Raw genomic sequence first — 18,564 nt, 5'->3', positions numbered from 1 at the left:
TTGGTTATATTAGCATTATTCTATTACGAAATCATCGTATATAATATATTGATTTGTTATCTTGTTTAATTGTTCTTTTCAACATATTAATTAATTTATAATTGTATATGATGAAATTACATACACAAATTTTGTTTCTCTTTTATACATATTAATAAATTTATCATTATATATTACTATGATTGCAACTTAATGAAGCATAGGTGATGACATAGAGTGCTCACCCTAACAATTAATATTTGTGTTTAAATTATTATTAGTAATTAAAACTACTTTGTGTTCGATGAAATTATTTGATTAGTGAGAATAAATCTGATTTAGAAAAATGATTTCTAAAATGTAAAATAACAACTATATCATATTTGTTAGGTGCAATAATTGTTTATGTAAGGTATAGCAATCCAAATGTGACATTTGAGTTGTTTTACGATTTTAAAAGATTTTATTTAATGTTGCATCGGTACCCCCGTTATAACTTTTGGTAAAGCGGCAAATGCATGATCTTACAATTGGTATATATAAGAGTCAAAGTCATGATATCGATTATCATAGATTGCAATTAGTGTGATTATTGATATTGTTGGAGTGCAATAATTGTCCTTGTTGGATACATCGATCGAACCATGACGATTGAACTAATATACCGTTTAAAATATTTGAGTCGATGTGTAATATCTATTTTATAAAAGGAAAAAGTTAAACAAAATTTGCAAGGAGTTAAAAGTTAGTAAAAACACAATTGATATTTAATTTAATAATAAGTTCAGAGGTTTTATTTTAACATAATTATGATAATTTAATTAATTATGAGAATTTTATTTGACAATTACTATATGCACTCCATTTAAATACATTATGATTTTGGTTTTAGTAAAATTTACTATTTTCTTAATTTTATTTTTATTGTTTTTCATTGTGAATGATATTTGAATGAAAAATATCTTTGTTAATTTGAGAGAGCTGTCATTATGTTATAATCATGCAAATTGAAAACTGTTATATAAATAAGTGAATATATTTGATTTATCGTCATAGTGTATTTTTATTTATTGTATTTTGATATATTTAGATTAATAAATACTAATAAATAAGATGTTATTCAAACGATTTTAAAAATTATCTAAATTTCGTTATTATATTTTTCATTATTAATCACTCACCCACGTGCGATGCACGTGATCATTCCTAGTGTTGATAAATATTCAACTTACTTAAATGCATCATTGGACAGTACCTTAAGAGGATAATAAGAGCATCAATTCTAACCCACTCAGCATATTGGAAGATAGAATTTGAACATGAAAATAACAAGTTGTTGATTTGGATGAACCCGAAGCAAGATCCTCGTCTCCAAGGATTAGTTGGAGGTAAACTAAGGCACCTGCTTAATTTCCAAGAATATAGCTTTATCCTTTTTTTTAGTACACTCATATTTTCTTTATGCAACACATAATCTATATATTTCCACTTAAATTATACTCCAAAAGTAAAGAATTAATCTTGAGATTGAATTAATCTTTTTAATCAAACGAACATTCATTTATTATTAAATCATTAGAGGTCCAAGATTCAGAGTTGCTTAACATGTTAATGAACTTAAAAAAAAATGTACTTTCTAGAAACATTATGGATGTATTAATTTCCCGCATTAAAAGGCCTATGCTCAAGCGTGAAAAGTTCGAAATCACGCAAATGGCCAAGTACCAAAGTCTACTGGAGTCATTATCGAACTTTTGAGGAAGAATCTTTAACTCTGTATATATAGAACTGTAATCATCTTCACTTCATCTTAAGCACGATTAAGCGGCCATAGCCATTTTCTTTATCTCCATTTTTCATGGCTTCAATGCCGTTTAAATTTTTAACCATTTTCTATTTCTTCCTCTTCTTCTTCACTGCACTATCTTCAACCTCTGCAACGCAGCGAAGAAGCAATGAAACAGATAGACTTGCATTACTCGCCATTAAAGCAGAAATAACCCACGACCCGTACAAAATCTTGACATCTTGGAATGGTTCAGTGCATTTTTGCAAGTGGGTTGGTGTCATTTGTGGAAGTTTGCACCTAAGAATCGTCACCCTGAATTTGGCTTCACTTGAGTTAGTAGGTACCCTGTCACCTTTCGTGGGTAACCTTACATTCCTCGCTGGCATTAATCTTGAACTTAACAATTTCCATGGGGAAATCCCACCTGAGATTGGTGGTTTGTCTCGCCTCAGGCATTTGAATTTAACTAATAATTCTTTTTCGGGGGAGATACCGGCTAATCTTTCGGGTTGCTCTAGTCTGGAGCTTCTCAGGTTAGGCTGGAATAAGTTAACTGGAAATGTACCTGCTCAGCTTGGAACACTGCAGAATCTTCAAAGATTTCAGCTTCACTTCAATAACTTTACAGGAGAAATCCCTGAAAGATTTGGTAATCTTTCTTCGATCAGGTCTCTTTCGTTTGCGGCTAATAATTTTCAAGGTTCCATTCCTGCTGTTCTTGGCAACTTAAAGACCTTGAGTTTTCTTGGATTGGGTGTGAATCGGTTCGATGGCATGATTCCTGTAGAAATTTTCAACCTTTCGTCGCTGGTAACACTATCTGTTCCTTATAATCAGCTTGAAGGGATTCTGCCAGTTAGACTTGGGATATAATCTTCCTAACTTGCAAGTACTGAATCTTGGTCATAATTTGCTAACCGGGCCGCTGCCTTATTCGTTATCAAATGCTTCAAATCTTGTTGAATTCGATGTTACTGGCAGTAGTTTCACTGGGAAAATTTCTATTGATTTTGGAGGTTTGCCTAATCTATGGTGGCTGATTTTTGCTTCTAATCCTTTAGGGATAGGGGAAGCTGGTGATTTACAGTTCTTGGATTCTCTAGCTAATTGTAAACAATTAAAAATGCTTGATTTGAGTGACTGCCAGTTCGAAGGTACATTACCTTATTCTGTTGGGAACTTATCAACGAATCTTGTGTCGTTAAGATTGGGAGGCAATAAACTATCAGGTGGACTAAGTGTGGGATTTGAGAACTTGATTAACTTGACTGAAATACAGTTACAGAAGAATAGATTCACAGGTACAATTCCTACTGCTTTGGGTAATCTTTCTAAGCTTCAGTTGATGGATTTGTCGGAAAACGAGCTTTTAGGATGCATTCCTCCATCAGTGTCTAAGATAAGTCAATTGTACTCGCTCCATCTCGAAAAAAATCACTTAAACCAAAGCATTCCTATAAGTTTTGGAAATTTTCAATATTTACAACAGCTGGACCTTTCTCACAATCAACTGACTGGCGCCATACCCGGAAATGTAATGAGTCTTTCCTCTCTAACATTGTCACTGAATCTAGCTCACAACCAATTATCCGGCTTGTTGCCCTCTCAAGTGGGAGGATTGAAAAATCTTGAGTATTTGGATGTTTCTGAAAACGAGTTATCTGGTGAAATTCCTAGTAGTATTGGTGGTTGCGTGTCTTTGGAACGCCTTAACATGGCCGGAAATTCGTTTCAGGGTCCTATACCATTTTCTTTTAGTTCTCTGAGAGGTCTAGAGTATTTGAATCTTTCATGCAACCACTTATCTGGTCAAATTCCTGAATTTCTTCAAAGTCTTTCTTTGAAGAATTTGAATCTGTCTTTCAACCAATTGGAGGGTAAGATACCAACAGAAGGAATATTTAGAAATGCATCTTCATTCTCTGTCATTGGCAATAATAAGCTTTGTGGGGGTATACAAGATTTGCACTTAGCCTCATGCCCAGAGAATAAGTTTGACAAAAGAAAGCTTCATAGACGTCTTGAGCTCATGATCCCTTTACTTTCCGGGCTTCTGGCACTTGTTTTGATATTTTCCCTTCTCATTATACGTCGTTTAAGGAAAAAACACCAAGAGACTTCCGCAGAGTTTTCGTCAGAATTCAGAATGTTCTCTAAAGTTTCTTATGAGTCTCTGTATAAAGCCACGGATGGATTTTCATCAGCAAATTTGGTTGGTTCTGGCAGCTTTGGAATCGTGTACAAAGGAATACTCGAACCGGATGAAATGCCTGTTGCGGTGAAAGTATTTCATCTTAATAATCGCGGGAATTTGAGGAGCTTCATGTCTGAATGTAGAACCTTAAGAAACATCAGGCATCGAAATCTTGTCAAGATCTATACTTCCTGTTCGACGTTGGATTTTTCAGGACATGAATTTAAAGCATTAGTTTACGAGTTTATGTCCAATGGAAGTTTGGAGAGCTGGCTCCATGGTAATCCAACAGAGCAAAACAGAAATATCAAGATTTTAAGTCTGCGAGAGAGACTAAACATTGTCATCGATGTTTCATCTGCTCTCGATTATCTGCATCATTCTTGTCATGGAAAGATTGTTCATTGTGATCTGAAGCCAAGCAATATACTTTTGGACGAAAAGATGATAGCTCATGTGGGAGATTTTGCCCTAGCAAAGTTCATTTCAGACGCCTCGAACAAATCTCATCCAACTAGCAGTTCAGCTGGACTTAGAGGAACTATTGGTTATGTTGCACCAGGTAATGCTAAAATCCCAATTAGTACTTACCAATCTTTCTTCAAAATCGACTAGTTTTATAGTTTTATCCTACAGAATATGGCATGGGCAGCAAGTATACACCAGAAGGAGATGTCTATAGTTTTGGAATTCTTTTGCTAGAGTTGTTTACTGGTAAAAGACCTACGGATAATGCCTTTAACAATGGAATGAACCTCCATAGTTTCGCGGAGACAGCGTTTCCTGATAGAGTGAAAGACATTTTAGAGCCTGCGATAGCTCCAACGAATGGAAAAGATGAAGAGGAGAGAAACACGACAGACTATGATAGTAACGCAGAAAAAGCAAAGCTAGATCAAGAGCTAGAGTGTTTGGTCTCCATCATCAGGATTGGGGTGGCTTGCTCGGTGGAATCGCCTTCACAACGGATGGATATTGCTGATGCTGTGAAGGAACTGCAATTGATCCGAGACATTCTTCTTGCATCCAGCATCAATGGGTGCTCTTCAAGCGGGTAAAACTTCACCACTGCTTGTTTCGTTGAAATCCGACAACATTTTCCGATTCATGAAATGGGATCCAGCCTTTTTTGCTGACTTTTGTTTGCCTGTTTGGTATCAGGAGCCTGAGATTTGGTGGTTCTTCAAGCCGTTCCGCCACAAGCAACTGGCAAAATGTTTTATGACGGGATCATCGCCTAATCGTTCGTGTATGAGCTTCATGCATCACTCAAACTACATCTTCTGCTAAGCAGTTTGATCCGACTGCTTGCTGCTAATATACGTAACCAAGATCTATCGCATTCGTTTTCATAGAAAGAACATGATCATTGGCCGGCAGATCAATCTGTTTTTAGCCTTCATAATTTAGAAACATTTGTTCTACGTTCTTGATGATTTATCAAACTGATTCTGCAAAATTAAGATTTATATTTCCAAGGTAATTACTATCATACTTTATATTAAAACACAATATTCCAAGAATTTATGATTCATAATGGATCTTCACAGCAGTTAAAGTCCTGATATAACGTGCAAAAATGCCATTTATGAGATTTAAGAAAATGTATTATTACATCAAGTTATCCATATTTCTATGATTTTCCGATGATTTAATGAAGATGGGAGACAGATAGTTGACTTTAATAATCTTGGTCCACTTTAACAGTGAAGTGTACTACTGACCATTATAACTCGTTTTCTTTGATTTAAATTAACTAAATATTGTGTTATGTTATTTAAGTTTTTTTAAAATATATATATTATTTAAATTTTATTTCGAATATAACTTTTTTGCAGATATAATCAAAGAGAATCCAATGGCCTTCATCTGATCCTATTCAATATGTTTGATGGTAGAATTGGGTCAATTATCTTACACAAGTTTGAAATTTAAAAAATAACTCTTGTTCATTAAAATAAATAGGAATTACAATAAGTTGGATTTAAAATCGACAATGTATTTGAAGGGAAATATTATTTCCGATTTTAATTAATATATCTTATTGATTTAAATTATTTTTCTAATATTATGTTTTCTTGTTAATCTAATTGAGTTTAATATTTAATATGATTTTGCCTTTCTTAGATAATGAGATAATCATTCAAATATATTTAAAGATATGTTATCTATTGATGAGATATGATATTGGTGTTTAAAAAGAGTTTATTCATAATAAAACTCTTATTTTTCATTGTGCTATAGGTTTCCTTATGGAGGTAAAACTCTACATCTATAAATAAGAGACTAATGACATCATTGATACTCTCTCTTCCTCTTGGCCGATATTACCTCATGTATGCACGTTCAGAATTTCAGAGAAAACCTTATTCAAGAGACGTGATGTGTTTTGAAGAGTTGTGATAGGGTGTTGTCGTGAATGTTGAGAACATCTGCGGACAACATCTGTGAAGAAGTTGGCCGAAGACTGTTTCTCGTGGATCTCTTTTTAGCAACACGTTTTGCTTTCTTGTTTTAGTTTTATTCTGGTTATTTGTTTTAGAAAGCATTTGTTTTCTCAACTTGTTGAGTAAATTGATTTTAGTAAGAATCACTAGTGATTGGTTTTTGTAAACGGTTAAGTTTTCTAGTGATTAATTTTTGCCATGAGGCACCGCACAAGTATAAATACCAAATTTAACATCGTCCATCTATTTACTTAAAGTGAATTTGTGTAACAAAACATAATATTTCGCTGCATGTTGTCCGAGATGTTATAACATCTGGCACAATATTTAATTCTGATTAAACACAAATTTATTATTTTATATCCTATTCTGATATTGTTATTACTTTAAATATCTGTCGAACAACACGATTCCTTACAGTATTAAACCGGCCCTGTTCGGACATGTCTAGACCCGGTAAACGGGTTTAAAAGTGGGTGCGGGGCCGGTGATGGTTTTTAATGAACCCACCTTGTATGTACATTTAAAAAAATATTTATATTTTATATTAATATTGAATTAATTTTCTTTTAAAAACGATGATATAAATTCCTAGGCTTTAACTTGAAATAATTATATTATTTTTTTGCTAATTTATTATTAAAATGTTATGATTATGATGTAACTTGATAATGTATTAATTTTTGAACTTTTTTGTTTTGCAGTTAGTAAAATTGAACATATGTATAATATTTACCGGGTTTACGGCTATAACCCGAATCAGACCCAGTGAAATTTGGGGTGTGTAGGAATCCAAGTTTAGAATTGGACGAATCCATACCAGACCTGCCTCGTTAATTACATCCCTAAAAATAACATTACAATAGACAGTATTATATATTTTTATCTGCATAAGTCATTTTTGTTAAATAAATGTCGAGAAAATGTCATATATTTAAATCTCAAATTCTATGTCATTACTTTGTTTAAATGATCCTTCGTGTGGTTGAAAAATTCTAATCAGCAGCTTACGCGAAAAGTCATAACCTTTTTGGTAAAATTGTCAATAAACTTAACCAGACGGTAATCATTCCTCAAGCCAAATTCATTAAGTGTGTTGGGATTATCAAAATATAGATTGTATAGATAATCACAATTAATTTTAAACAAAAACTTGTGTGAGACGGTCTCACGGGTCGTATTTGTGAGACAGATCGTTTATTTTGGTCATCCATGAAAAAAATATTAATTTTTATTCTAAAAGTATTACTTTTTATTGTAATTATCGGCAAGGTTGACCCATCTCACATAAAGATTGTGAGATCGTCTCACAAGAGACCTATTCTTAATTTTATTCAATTTTTTGTGGAATGGGTAGTGATATAAATAAAATATATTGTAGTCCCCTAATTAATGAAACTTCGAAGTCCACAAGTCTAGACAAATATAAATAAAAATCTTAATTAATACTTGCATTATAGTATTATTAGGTAAAGTACATTATACATTGTTTCCATGTTCATTTGACTTAAGTGACCTATTTAATGCAGTCTTTTCCATAGGAAAAATATTATTTCACACATTCATGGTCACTCGTATGCATAATTTTAAAATAATGAAAATCAATTATAAGTCGTTATGTATTTTTAATATAAAAAATAGAGATTAGAATGGAAATTATATTGGAAGTTTTACAAATTCAAAAGATTGGAAAAGGATAGAGAGAATGTGTAGAGAAGATGATAAGGTAGTAAAAGTACAAATCGCTAAAAGCTTCCTCTAATAATTTTTATTAAAGAAAAAATTAGTATAAATGCATAAAATGCATGTTTAGCATTTCAATAAATAAATTGAATTTCCCACGAGATATTTTGTAGAATCATTAAATTGAATATAATATATATACTAATTTAAAAACTTTTTTTTTAAAAAAAAAAAAAACCAGATCCACAGATTTTTTTAGCTCTGATATTGACAACATATGCAAATATAAGTAATTTTTATGATATAAATCAGGCATTTGTCAGCTAAAAATCTTCATAAATTCAACTGCTTAATCTGATCCTAACCCAAAGAATCACGCTCAAATATCATCCCTTTCATGCAATATTATCTTTTTTGTATGTTAATCTTTATCTGCTCAATTATTCCGCATCGGCCGCCATGAAAATCCTCACTTGAGTTCTTAAAATCCCATTACATTAGATAGTTTGGACGTTCTTTAATTTTTATGGGGATGAAAGATATGTTTGATTCTTTGAGAATTATTGCCCTGAAATCGAGCATATTCTCCACCTTCACTTTTGTTTTGATAATTCTGGCTTTACTTTTCGCCGACACAATTATATATAATGGAAGCAGTGATCATCCTCAGTTGCAGACTCAGATTTCAGCAGAAGAGATCAAAGTCAAGTCATTAACAGATGAAATTTTTACAGAAACTGATGAAAAGTTTGTTCGTCCAGAAAGTAAGTTCAAACATGTGGAGGAATCGGAATTGTTTGAATCATCTGATTTATCAACGAAGTTTGATTTTAGGGTTAAGGAATTCTTCCGCAGAAATGAATGCAAAGTTAAGTTCTTCATGACATGGATCGGCCCGGCGGATTCGTATCGAGAGCGGGAGTTTTTCGGGCTCGAGTCCTTGTTCCAAACCAATCCCCAAAGCTGTTTGATCATAATGTCAAAAAGTATGGATACAGTTTATGGAGACAAGATTCTTGAGCCGTTGATCGGGTGCGGTTTTCGGGTTCTGGCCGTGACTCCGGACCTGTGGGGTCTATTCAAGAAGACTCCTGCTGAAACATGGCTCAAAGAAATCAGGAATGGGAGCAGGGATCCGGGGCAGATCCCTCTAGCTCAAAATCTGTCCAATCTGATGAGACTTGCTGCTCTGTACAAATATGGAGGGGTTTACTTGGACACTGATTTTGTAATCTTGAGAGATTTTTCAGTGTTGAAGAATGTAATTGGAGCTCAAAGTGTCGATATCAAGGGAAACTGGACAAGATTGAATAACGCAGTTCTTGTTTTTAGCAGGAAGCATCCACTTGTGTACAAGTTTATGGAGGAATTTGCATCAACCTTTGATGGGAATCGATGGGGTCACAATGGGCCATATTTGGTCTCTAGAGTGGTTGATAGGGTGGCAACAAACGAGGAGTTTAAGTTCACAATCCTGCCACCAATTGCCTTCTACCCGGTGGATTGGACTCGGATAGCGGGTTATTTCGCCCGACCCCATGACCCAAACCAGGCGAAATGGGCCGACACCAAGATTCGACAGCTCCAGAAGTCGAGCTACGGGGTGCATTTGTGGAATAGGGTAAGTGATAAATTCAAGATTGAGGAAGGGAGTATTATTGATAGATTGTTGAATGATCATTGTGTCATATGCAGTAGGGATACTTAAATTTCTTGAGAAAAAAGGGTCCAAAGCAGCTTAATTGGCATAGCTTATGTTGAGCAAAAGTGGCCCCTAATTGTGCAGATTTGAGAAATGGGTCAATTAGGAATTTTTCTCTTCTTATTCAAATAACAATCACAGGCTCGAGATGATTCCAAACTTTTCCAAATGTGGTTAGGTATGTTTAATTTTCCTAGCTTTTCCCAATGTAAAGGCAACATAAATTTCTTTTCTACTTGCTCTGAAAATTCTATGCCAGATATTTCGTTTGAGTTGTTATTTTATATCGTATTTTATTATCTTGATTGCAAATAATATAAACATGCAACTAATAAACTCAAAAACAATTCAATTCTTGAATAGCAACCAAAACATGTATGTGTGTTTTATAATGTCAAAACTTTCTCCCACGAATCATAATTCTCAATCTTCTAATAAATTTTAGCTTAATTTTTAACCTCCCACATCTCCAAAAACTAATTCTTGGCAATTTTCTGTAAGAAGCTGTTCTGATCAATCTTCTCTTGACCCTTCTTTTCATTCCTCCATGCTGCAAAAAACCATCTTCCTTACGCACAATCCCTTTCGCAACTTCTTCTTGTTCATGATCACGGTTTCTTGATCCGAATTCTCCTCGAATTCGCTTCATTCCAGCCCAGGGATCATCATGGATATCGTGATCAGAGTCACTTCCCCACAGAAGAATAGGTTTAATGACTGGAGAAGCACTGTAATCCTTCAAATAGTTCCCCAGACTAGTGTGTTCCATGTCGAATAATCGGCCCAACGACGTGCTTCCTCCTTTCATCAAGTCCAACAAGGTGCTGCTCTTTCGAGAGGAGGTAAACGAAGACAAATTCGTGGCGGCTGAGGAGGAGAACGAAGAGGGAAATGAGGAGGAAAAGTATAGGGATTTTTGGTATTGTATGATTTTCATGATTCTTGCTTTTTCGAGCTTTCGATCTTCGATTCGACAACGACTTTCTTCTTCATCTTCTTCTGTTATTTCTGATGCCATTTACGCATCATGTTCTACTTGTGAAAGAGTAAAGAAACTTGAATTCCAAACTGCACACAAAATGGCGTGGCCGGCCAGCAAGAGAACTAATTGCATTTGAACCATATGGTATGTCTCCTTATTCATGATTTACACATAGTAAAAAAATAAATGTTTTATATACTAATAAAATATTTAGTAATTTTTAGAAATTAAAGTTTCTTAATCGGAAATATTGAATTATTTTCCAATTCATGCTCCGTTTGGAACAAGTTTGAGCTTCATTCAAAGATGATTAAAGATAATAATAATTTAATTTAGTGCAGTATGACAAGTGGATTAGCACTAATCTATTTTATAATGTATTAATTAATTCAATGTATTTAATGAAGTAAAGGAGTACTGTTATTTAATTAGGCGTGCCTATCATGATTAGTGTCCTTAATCTCTTATTTAATTACCAGAGTGTCCGACTGATCATGTGTTTTAAAATCCACTAGAGAATTGAATTTTAAGCTTGGAAAAATGCAAGAAATCAAAATATTTTTTAAAAAAATTTCAGGTGATTTTTAATGAGATTGTAACTCTTTGAATTGCTAACATAATTGAAAGTGAAACCATGAAATTTTATTAGAAAATTTGAAGTCCTGATTTTCATAAATAGTAAGATCCAATTCCAAACATTGACATATACGATTTAACGGAGCGAACAAGAAATTTAGACCCACACATGACTGTATTTGGCCACCCCTTTTTTGTATTTTTCAATGAAACGACACATTTGTTTCTGAAAAAACCCTTAACATCTACGGTCTACCTCTTTTTTAAAAAAATGCAAAATGAAAAAACTAGCAATGTTAAAATAAACAGTTCACTGATTTATGTTCATTTTTCCTCGAAACTTTTCAATGGAACTTGAGGAGCTTTGATGAGAGGACGAAAGTGATTGAAGAAAATATGCATCAAGAGAATTAAAACTCCGCTACTAGAGGCTTTCTGGTACGAATTCTTGAAAAATAAAATACCCTAAAAAAATTTAAGAGCAAAAAGTATATAATACGAAATATATAGAATCAAATAATTTCAATGCTACTATATTTTACATGATTGATATTTATAGAGGTATTAAAAATGCAAAGCGTGACATTCGAGTCTTAAGTTTTATAAGCTTAAACGAGTTTAGTAGTGAATTTATTTTTCACTATAATTTTAGTTATAGGGAATCATTCAACAATACATAATCATACAGAAGTTAAGAAAAATAAAGCTATATTTTTGTAGCTAGTGTAAAAACTAAACATTAACTAAGAATTAATAAAAGGAAAAAGAACGCTTACATTCCACTCGCTAGCGTCTTGTTAGGCCCAATATCAAAATGGGTCCATTCAAAAAGGCCCATAATTACATCAAATATAGTTTTTCTTATAGGGGTTGGTTAGATATATAATTTGGTCGAATATTTTTTCTATTCTAGATTTTTATAAGACAAAATTAGAAGAGAATCCAAGCATCTTAACTTTCTCATTTTATTCTATAGATGGATAATCCACATCATTAGTGGACAATGGTCAAACGATGTGAACCCATTTTTAAAATGGGCACAAGAGTCAAGGATTTTTTTAGAAATAATAATAATATCATATATCCCTGAAAATTAGCTAATAAAGTATTCACGTTAATTTAATTATGACCATTAACCAATTGATTATTCGTTTAATTAACTTTGACCATATTTAGAAGGATCCACGCATAATCCCACACGTCTAAATATGTCTCAATTTCTCGGGGCGCGTTTGCTTTCCTCGAGAGAGCATTGTGAGACTTGCAAAAATGAGATAGAATGTGGCACGTGCAGCCCATGTGAGGAGCTTGGGCCCACTACCACAGAGGGAACATTGGGCAAATTGGTAATTTCAATATATATATATATATATAAGCAAGTGCAAATTGTATATAATATTTAAATTCTATTTCAACAAAAAATAAAAAGGCAATTAATATAGCACCTTACAATGACTTCATTGTAAAATAGCTCATGACACTTCCAACACAAACTCAATTATAATCGAGAAAAATCAAACTATTTAATTTAATTTATAAAAAAGAAATGAGGAAAAAAAAAGATGAAAAAGCACACATCACATATTGTAGGGGAAACATTGCCTAGTCCCCATGTATATTACAAGATATATATGGAGACGGAAGAAAAGGGGTGTGTTTGATTAGTGATTTTCTTCTCTCTTTCTCTTTTTCGACTCGAGAAAACATAACATCGGGGTCGATCAATTGTGGGTTGGTGCCGGTGCAGGGTGAGCCGGAGTTTTGCATTGATAGCACTTCGCAAAGAGCCCGAAAGTATCGATCTGTTTCACAAAATTCGTCACGCTCGCCCATCCCCCAAACCCAAAGCCGACTACCAATACCCAGATGACGATGAAGGCGTTTACGAGATACATTGCTGCCCAACTTGGCATTAAGAATGGTGGCTTCTCCGCAGCATTCTACAACAAACAAAATAAGAATAGGAAAAAAAATAAACAGGAAATTGAAATACTCATATAATAAATTTTATTTTTTATATATTTATTATAAATTGTTATTTAAAAATTAATAAATATAGATATATAGAAAAAATGGACAAACTTGGAGATCACAGCAAATAACTGAACTGAAAATGACTTGCCACCGAAATCTTGGGCCGATATTTCCAAATCCATGCATTTAATGTCATGTCACTAACTTATGCATACACTCTCCACTCCACCCACCCCAACACATCGGAAAATTCTTGCACAAATTTCTACTTTAATTTCACTTTTTAAGTCCAAAGTAACTCAATTATTCGTTATAATCTTTACCTTCCGAGAAGTGGCTTTTCTGTATGTGAGCATGTGAGCCAGCGCAGGTATGATGTAGACTGTAAAGCTCACTAAAAGTGCACCAACCGCCGAATTAATTGGCCCGAAAAATGGGAAAATAATGGCCAAGAACCATATCGGGATCACCACCGGCAACCTCGCAAGCGCCCTCAAACATATACTTCTTGTATCGTGCATCCCGATCACCTTCTCCCACACAAAGTACAGAGGCGTGCAAGCGAACCCAAATGTTATGAACTGTTTTACAAAAGTGTAAGTCGATTGATAATCATGTCTGTTTCATTTCGATTTTGGAGAACGGTGTAGAATGATGAACCTGATGGATGAGCATGAGTATAACGGCAGTGTCACGCCAGCGGGTTTTCGGGAGGAGAGCGAATGCATTGGCGTGGGTTAGCAGTTGATCGCCAAATGCCCAGTAGACGGCTGAGGCCGAGGGCAAGGTAAGGGTGAACACATAGAGTGTGGCTAACAAGTATATGTACTTGAACTTTTGAGGCTTCCACATGGCATGCATGATTTCCCTATATATATATATATATATATATATATATTTTACCAGAAGTAAAAGATGATCAGGACTTGATCTTTGATTCATCTTAGGCAAGCTCAGTCCACAAATTAAGGTAAAAAAACAAAACAAATGAGAGATTTATTTCTCAAAAGATCGAAAACTTAACAAAGAAGGGACAAACTTTATTTACTCCGGTTCAGGGATGGGGACAAGATAATTTTAATGAATGTCAGTGTTCCTTTTTTATCTTATTACTCAGTTCAAATAAACAAAGAAAAAGCAGTTTCTACGATTCTGTTTCGTAACACAGTCCCCTATGTCACCAGCAAAAGCTGCACAGAGAAGCCGGGAAGAAGAAGAAAAGATGGCATTCGTCATATTTTTTAAAAATAAATGTAAGAAAAAAAAGTTAAAAAAATATATATTAAAAAAACATTGAAAAAAGCTTACACGGTGACAGCATGTCCACCAAATGTGTACAGTATGTTGGTGGCTCCGGTGAAGTACAACACCAGCTTCTTTGGACCCGAGTGTTGCACACCTTCAACCTATAGTTAATCCAAAATTAAGCACAAAAAAAGAAAAGCAAAACTATATTTTAAGAGATCCCATTTGCAGAAAAAACCTAACTTCACCATTAAAAACATTACTACCTCAATTTCTTGACCAAGAATTTAATAACAGTGCTGTAACAAAAATCAACCTGGCCATGAACAAGGGCTGCAATAGTCAAGTACCAAGCTGTGTAAGTAGTCATCCCAAGTCCTAAAAAGGACCAAATTCTGTAGTTGTGGAAAGAAGGAATAAAAACAGTGGTGGCACAGCAAGCTCCAAATATATAAGTCCATGTCCTCTTGTCCAGGTGGTCATTTATGTAGTATATGTTGCTGGAAAATCACGTGAATTATTTTTGTGAATATTCAATCCTTTTAATCAAGATTATGATTTGAAATGAAAAAAGTAGTTTTTGTTAATATTTGGTCACCTTGCACAGGCTATGAGTTGGATGACAGATCCAAAGAGGAGAAAAGTGCAGTTGAAAGCTAAACCTGCAGCTTTCCAGTATGGGCCAAGTAATCCATCAAGAACTTCGAACCACTGCATTTTGAGATGAAATAAAGGATTAGAACATTTGTTTAGCTTCTTTTTTTTCTTGTTTTTGATAGATTGATTAACGGACCTGGATGACATGATTCTTGAAGCTGACACCTTCCTTTTCCTTTCTGCTGCGGTATTCGATGTATAAAACACTGATGAGATACGCAGTCCAGCTTCCCATTAAACCGTAGAAGATTTGAAAAACGATCCCGAAAGCATTCCGAGTTGTGAGAAGGAATAAGGGAGTGTTAACAAAACTTGCGCAACCTTCAAAAAAATCCAGATTAAGAATGGTATAGAATGTAAAATACAAAGAATCAGACTGGTAAACGGAGAGTGGGGAGGCGAGAAATGAGAAATGTGCATACTTGATTGGAAGCACAGCTAAACCAGGCATCGTAGGCGGATCCACCGTGCCAGAGGGCGTTTTTTACGCTGAAAATGGGCTGCTCATCCACCGTCTCTTCCTCCTTTCCGCCGCCGTCAAGCTCAGTTTCATTGAAGCTGGATACAATAGCTTCTTCTGCTTGCTTCATTGTCCCCTATTTCCTCTACAGGAAATCTTTCTCACGGATCTGAAAGCGAAGAATAGGGGCAAAAAATACACGCAGTGAGACAAAAGAATCGCACGGAAGTAAGCGCCGCCACCTTCTTCCAAGAAAACGAAAGCCAAGAAAAAATTTCAGATCCAAAGCAAATGGGAGAGAGCACAATCCCAACAAATACAAGGAACAAAAAGAAAATAAAACTCCTAAGTTTCACTTTCCCAAATTCCCCATTTGTGACGAGTCTTTTTCTTGAACCCAGATCTCAGAAAAAAAATAAATTCTTTCCAGACTAAAAACAAATTAAGAGTCCTACTTTTATTTACACTAAAAAAAAAAGAACGGAATTTTTCAAGAAAACATTTACTATAGAAGAATCATAATATCAAGAATTCTTCATTTCAAGGCAAAAGTAACTGAGATTTAGTAAATGCCTGTCTAGAAATTCTTGAACCGACCGTAGCTATAAAGCCAAGAATTCAGTCTAGCCGCACCAAAACTAAATGCACTACTTAAAATCTTTGCGCAGCGGCCGTAAATTAGAGGCGGCGAGGGAGACCCCTCAAAAGCAGCAAAATTTCAGGTGACAGAATAGAGTTCCCTTAATTTATTTTTTCTCTTCACAGTCTCCAGAAATACAGAATAGAGCAAAAGCTAAAAGCTAGTGAGTGAGCAGACGAAAAGAGGACTTTCTGCCACTATTAAATAAAGAAAGAAACCGATATTATATATATATATAGAAACATAATAAAATACTAATGCTTGAGGAGTGTGTCAGTGTGTATTCATTGATTTCTTGGATTATTTTATATTCTTGTAATATTATATTGTTTATTTATTTTTTTGGCATTTTTCCACTTTATTTTGTTCTTGGATTATCCCTTTTATGTAATATGTATAGTCGACGGTATTCTCCTAATTAATTCTTATTTGAGATTTAAAATATATTATTATCAAATTAAATTTTTGAAAAAAATTATTAAGATAATACCAAAATAAAAAGAACAAAAGAATACATAAATATAGTTGAAAAAAGCAATTAGTATGTTGAAATTGTAAACAGTATTATTGTTATTACATAACAGTTTCTTTATATTTTACTCATATGCAGATAACGTGTATTATAGACTTATAGTTATTTATTTTTTTTTTTTTTGACAAAATAGACTTATAGTTATTAGATATGTGAAAATGGACTTTGATGAAGGAGATTGATTGATTGATTATTGTCAAGAACTGAAGAACCCAAGCTAATGCTCAAATGGGTCAGGAGAAGAATTGTATTTCAGTTGGTTGAAAATAACCGCCGTACAAATGTTTATATATATTACAGTAGGTGAGCTAAGAAACGTGCTTCCAAAATGCCATACAATACAATCGTGTTTTATTATTTTGTACAATTAACACTCCCCCTTCAAGCTTGGTGTGGATGTGAACACAAAGCTTGAAGCCGAAAAAGAACAGAACTTTGAGACTTTGGGACTATGTAATGCAACAAGCTTGAATTGTGGTAACTCCCCCTTCAAGGTTGATGCAGGTCATAAACACCGAGAAGCCCGAGTAAGTAAGCATGTGAAGTCTTTCCCAAGCTTTTTGTAAAAATGTCCCCAAGTTGTTGGTGTGTGGGAATGTACTGAGTCCGTATAAGGCCTTCTTTGATTTTCTCACGGACCAAATGGCAATCGATCTCGATATGTTTGGTCCGTTCATGATATACTGGATTGGCGCCAATGTGGATGGCGGCCATATTATCACAAAACAGCGTTGTAGGACCACGAACATGAATTCCCATATCACACAAAAGACCAACAATCCAGATGATTTCACAAGTAGTGTTTGCCATGGCACGGTATTCGGCTTCGGCAGAGGATCGGGAAACAATGTTTTGTTTCTTGGATTTCCAAGAGAGGAGGGAGTCCCCTAGCTTAACACAATATCCAGTGACAGATCGGCGGGTCATGGGGCAAGCAGCCCAATCGGAATCACAATATGCAGTAAGAGAGAAGGAAGTAGAGGGTCGTAACAAGATACCTTGACCTGGACTTTTTTTAAGGTACCTAACCACTCGAACGTCAGCATCCAGGTGCGACTTCTTCGGAGCATGCATGAATTGGCTTAGAGATTGGACCGCATAACAAATGTCAGGTCGAGTTATGGTCAGGTAGATCAACCTGCCAACCAAGCGCTGATATTCATGCGGATCCAGCAGTAAAACATCATCAGGGGTACTTTTGTGATCGTGTTGCAGGCTAGAATCAAGCTCGTGGCTGGTGAACTTTCGGTTTTGCTCCATAGGTGTATCAAATGGCTTGGCCCCTGCCATGCCCGTGTCAGCAATGAGTTCCAAAGCGTACTTCCGTTGATTAAGGTAAATACCGTCTTTGGAACGAGCAACTTCAATGCCTAAGAAATACTTAAGAATCCCAAGGTCCTTAAGTTGTAACTTGGAGTGAAGAAACGCTTTGAGCTCATTAATTGCTGTCAAACTACTCCCTGTGATGACAATGTCATCAACATATACGACGAGCAAAGTAACTGATGCATCAGCATGTTTAAAGAACAAGGAATGATCATGTTGAGATTGACAATAACCAAACTCAATCATTATATTTGAAAACTTCAGATTCCATTGCCGAGAGGCTTGCTTTAGACCGTATAAGGATTTTTGTAATTTGCAGACCTTTCTTTCTCCTTGTACAGTGTATCCCTGGGGTAGATTCATGTAAATATCCTCATC

The 18,564-nt window shown here is 34.7% G+C and overlaps 2 protein-coding genes and 1 pseudogene across 2 annotated transcripts; 2 read left to right on the top strand and 1 right to left on the bottom strand.

The window, feature by feature from the left end:
* The first annotated feature begins 1,693 nt into the window (after positions 1–1,693).
* LOC142546413 (uncharacterized) lies at positions 1,694–5,390 on the top strand. Its single transcript, XM_075654109.1, is given in 4 exon segments — positions 1,694–2,620; positions 2,622–4,524; positions 4,599–5,016; positions 5,124–5,390. Coding segments are annotated over 4 exon segments (3,168 nt in total). The 5' UTR covers positions 1,694–1,837; the 3' UTR covers positions 5,188–5,390.
* Positions 5,391–8,399: 3,009 nt separating this feature from the next.
* Positions 8,400–10,078, top strand: LOC142546412 (uncharacterized). Its single transcript, XM_075654108.1, has one exon. The coding sequence runs from the start codon at positions 8,619–8,621 to the stop codon at positions 9,798–9,800; it is 1,182 nt and encodes a 393-aa protein (XP_075510223.1). The 5' UTR covers positions 8,400–8,618; the 3' UTR covers positions 9,801–10,078.
* Positions 10,079–12,791: 2,713 nt separating this feature from the next.
* Positions 12,792–16,545, bottom strand: LOC142546411 (auxin transporter-like protein 2; annotated as a pseudogene).
* Between the last annotated feature and the right edge of the window lie 2,019 nt (positions 16,546–18,564).

The sequence above is a fragment of the Primulina tabacum genome, chromosome 5, assembly GCF_025594145.1.
Source record: "Primulina tabacum isolate GXHZ01 chromosome 5, ASM2559414v2, whole genome shotgun sequence".
NCBI lineage: Eukaryota > Viridiplantae > Streptophyta > Magnoliopsida > Lamiales > Gesneriaceae > Primulina > Primulina tabacum.
Note: the sequence above shows the minus strand (reverse complement) of the source record. Positions and strands in the feature narration are given on the sequence as shown.

Coding starts and splice junctions, on each gene's coding strand:
- LOC142546412 (XM_075654108.1), top strand. CDS start 8,619: ATGGGGATGAAAGATATGTTTGATTCTTTGAGAATTATTGCCCTGAAA.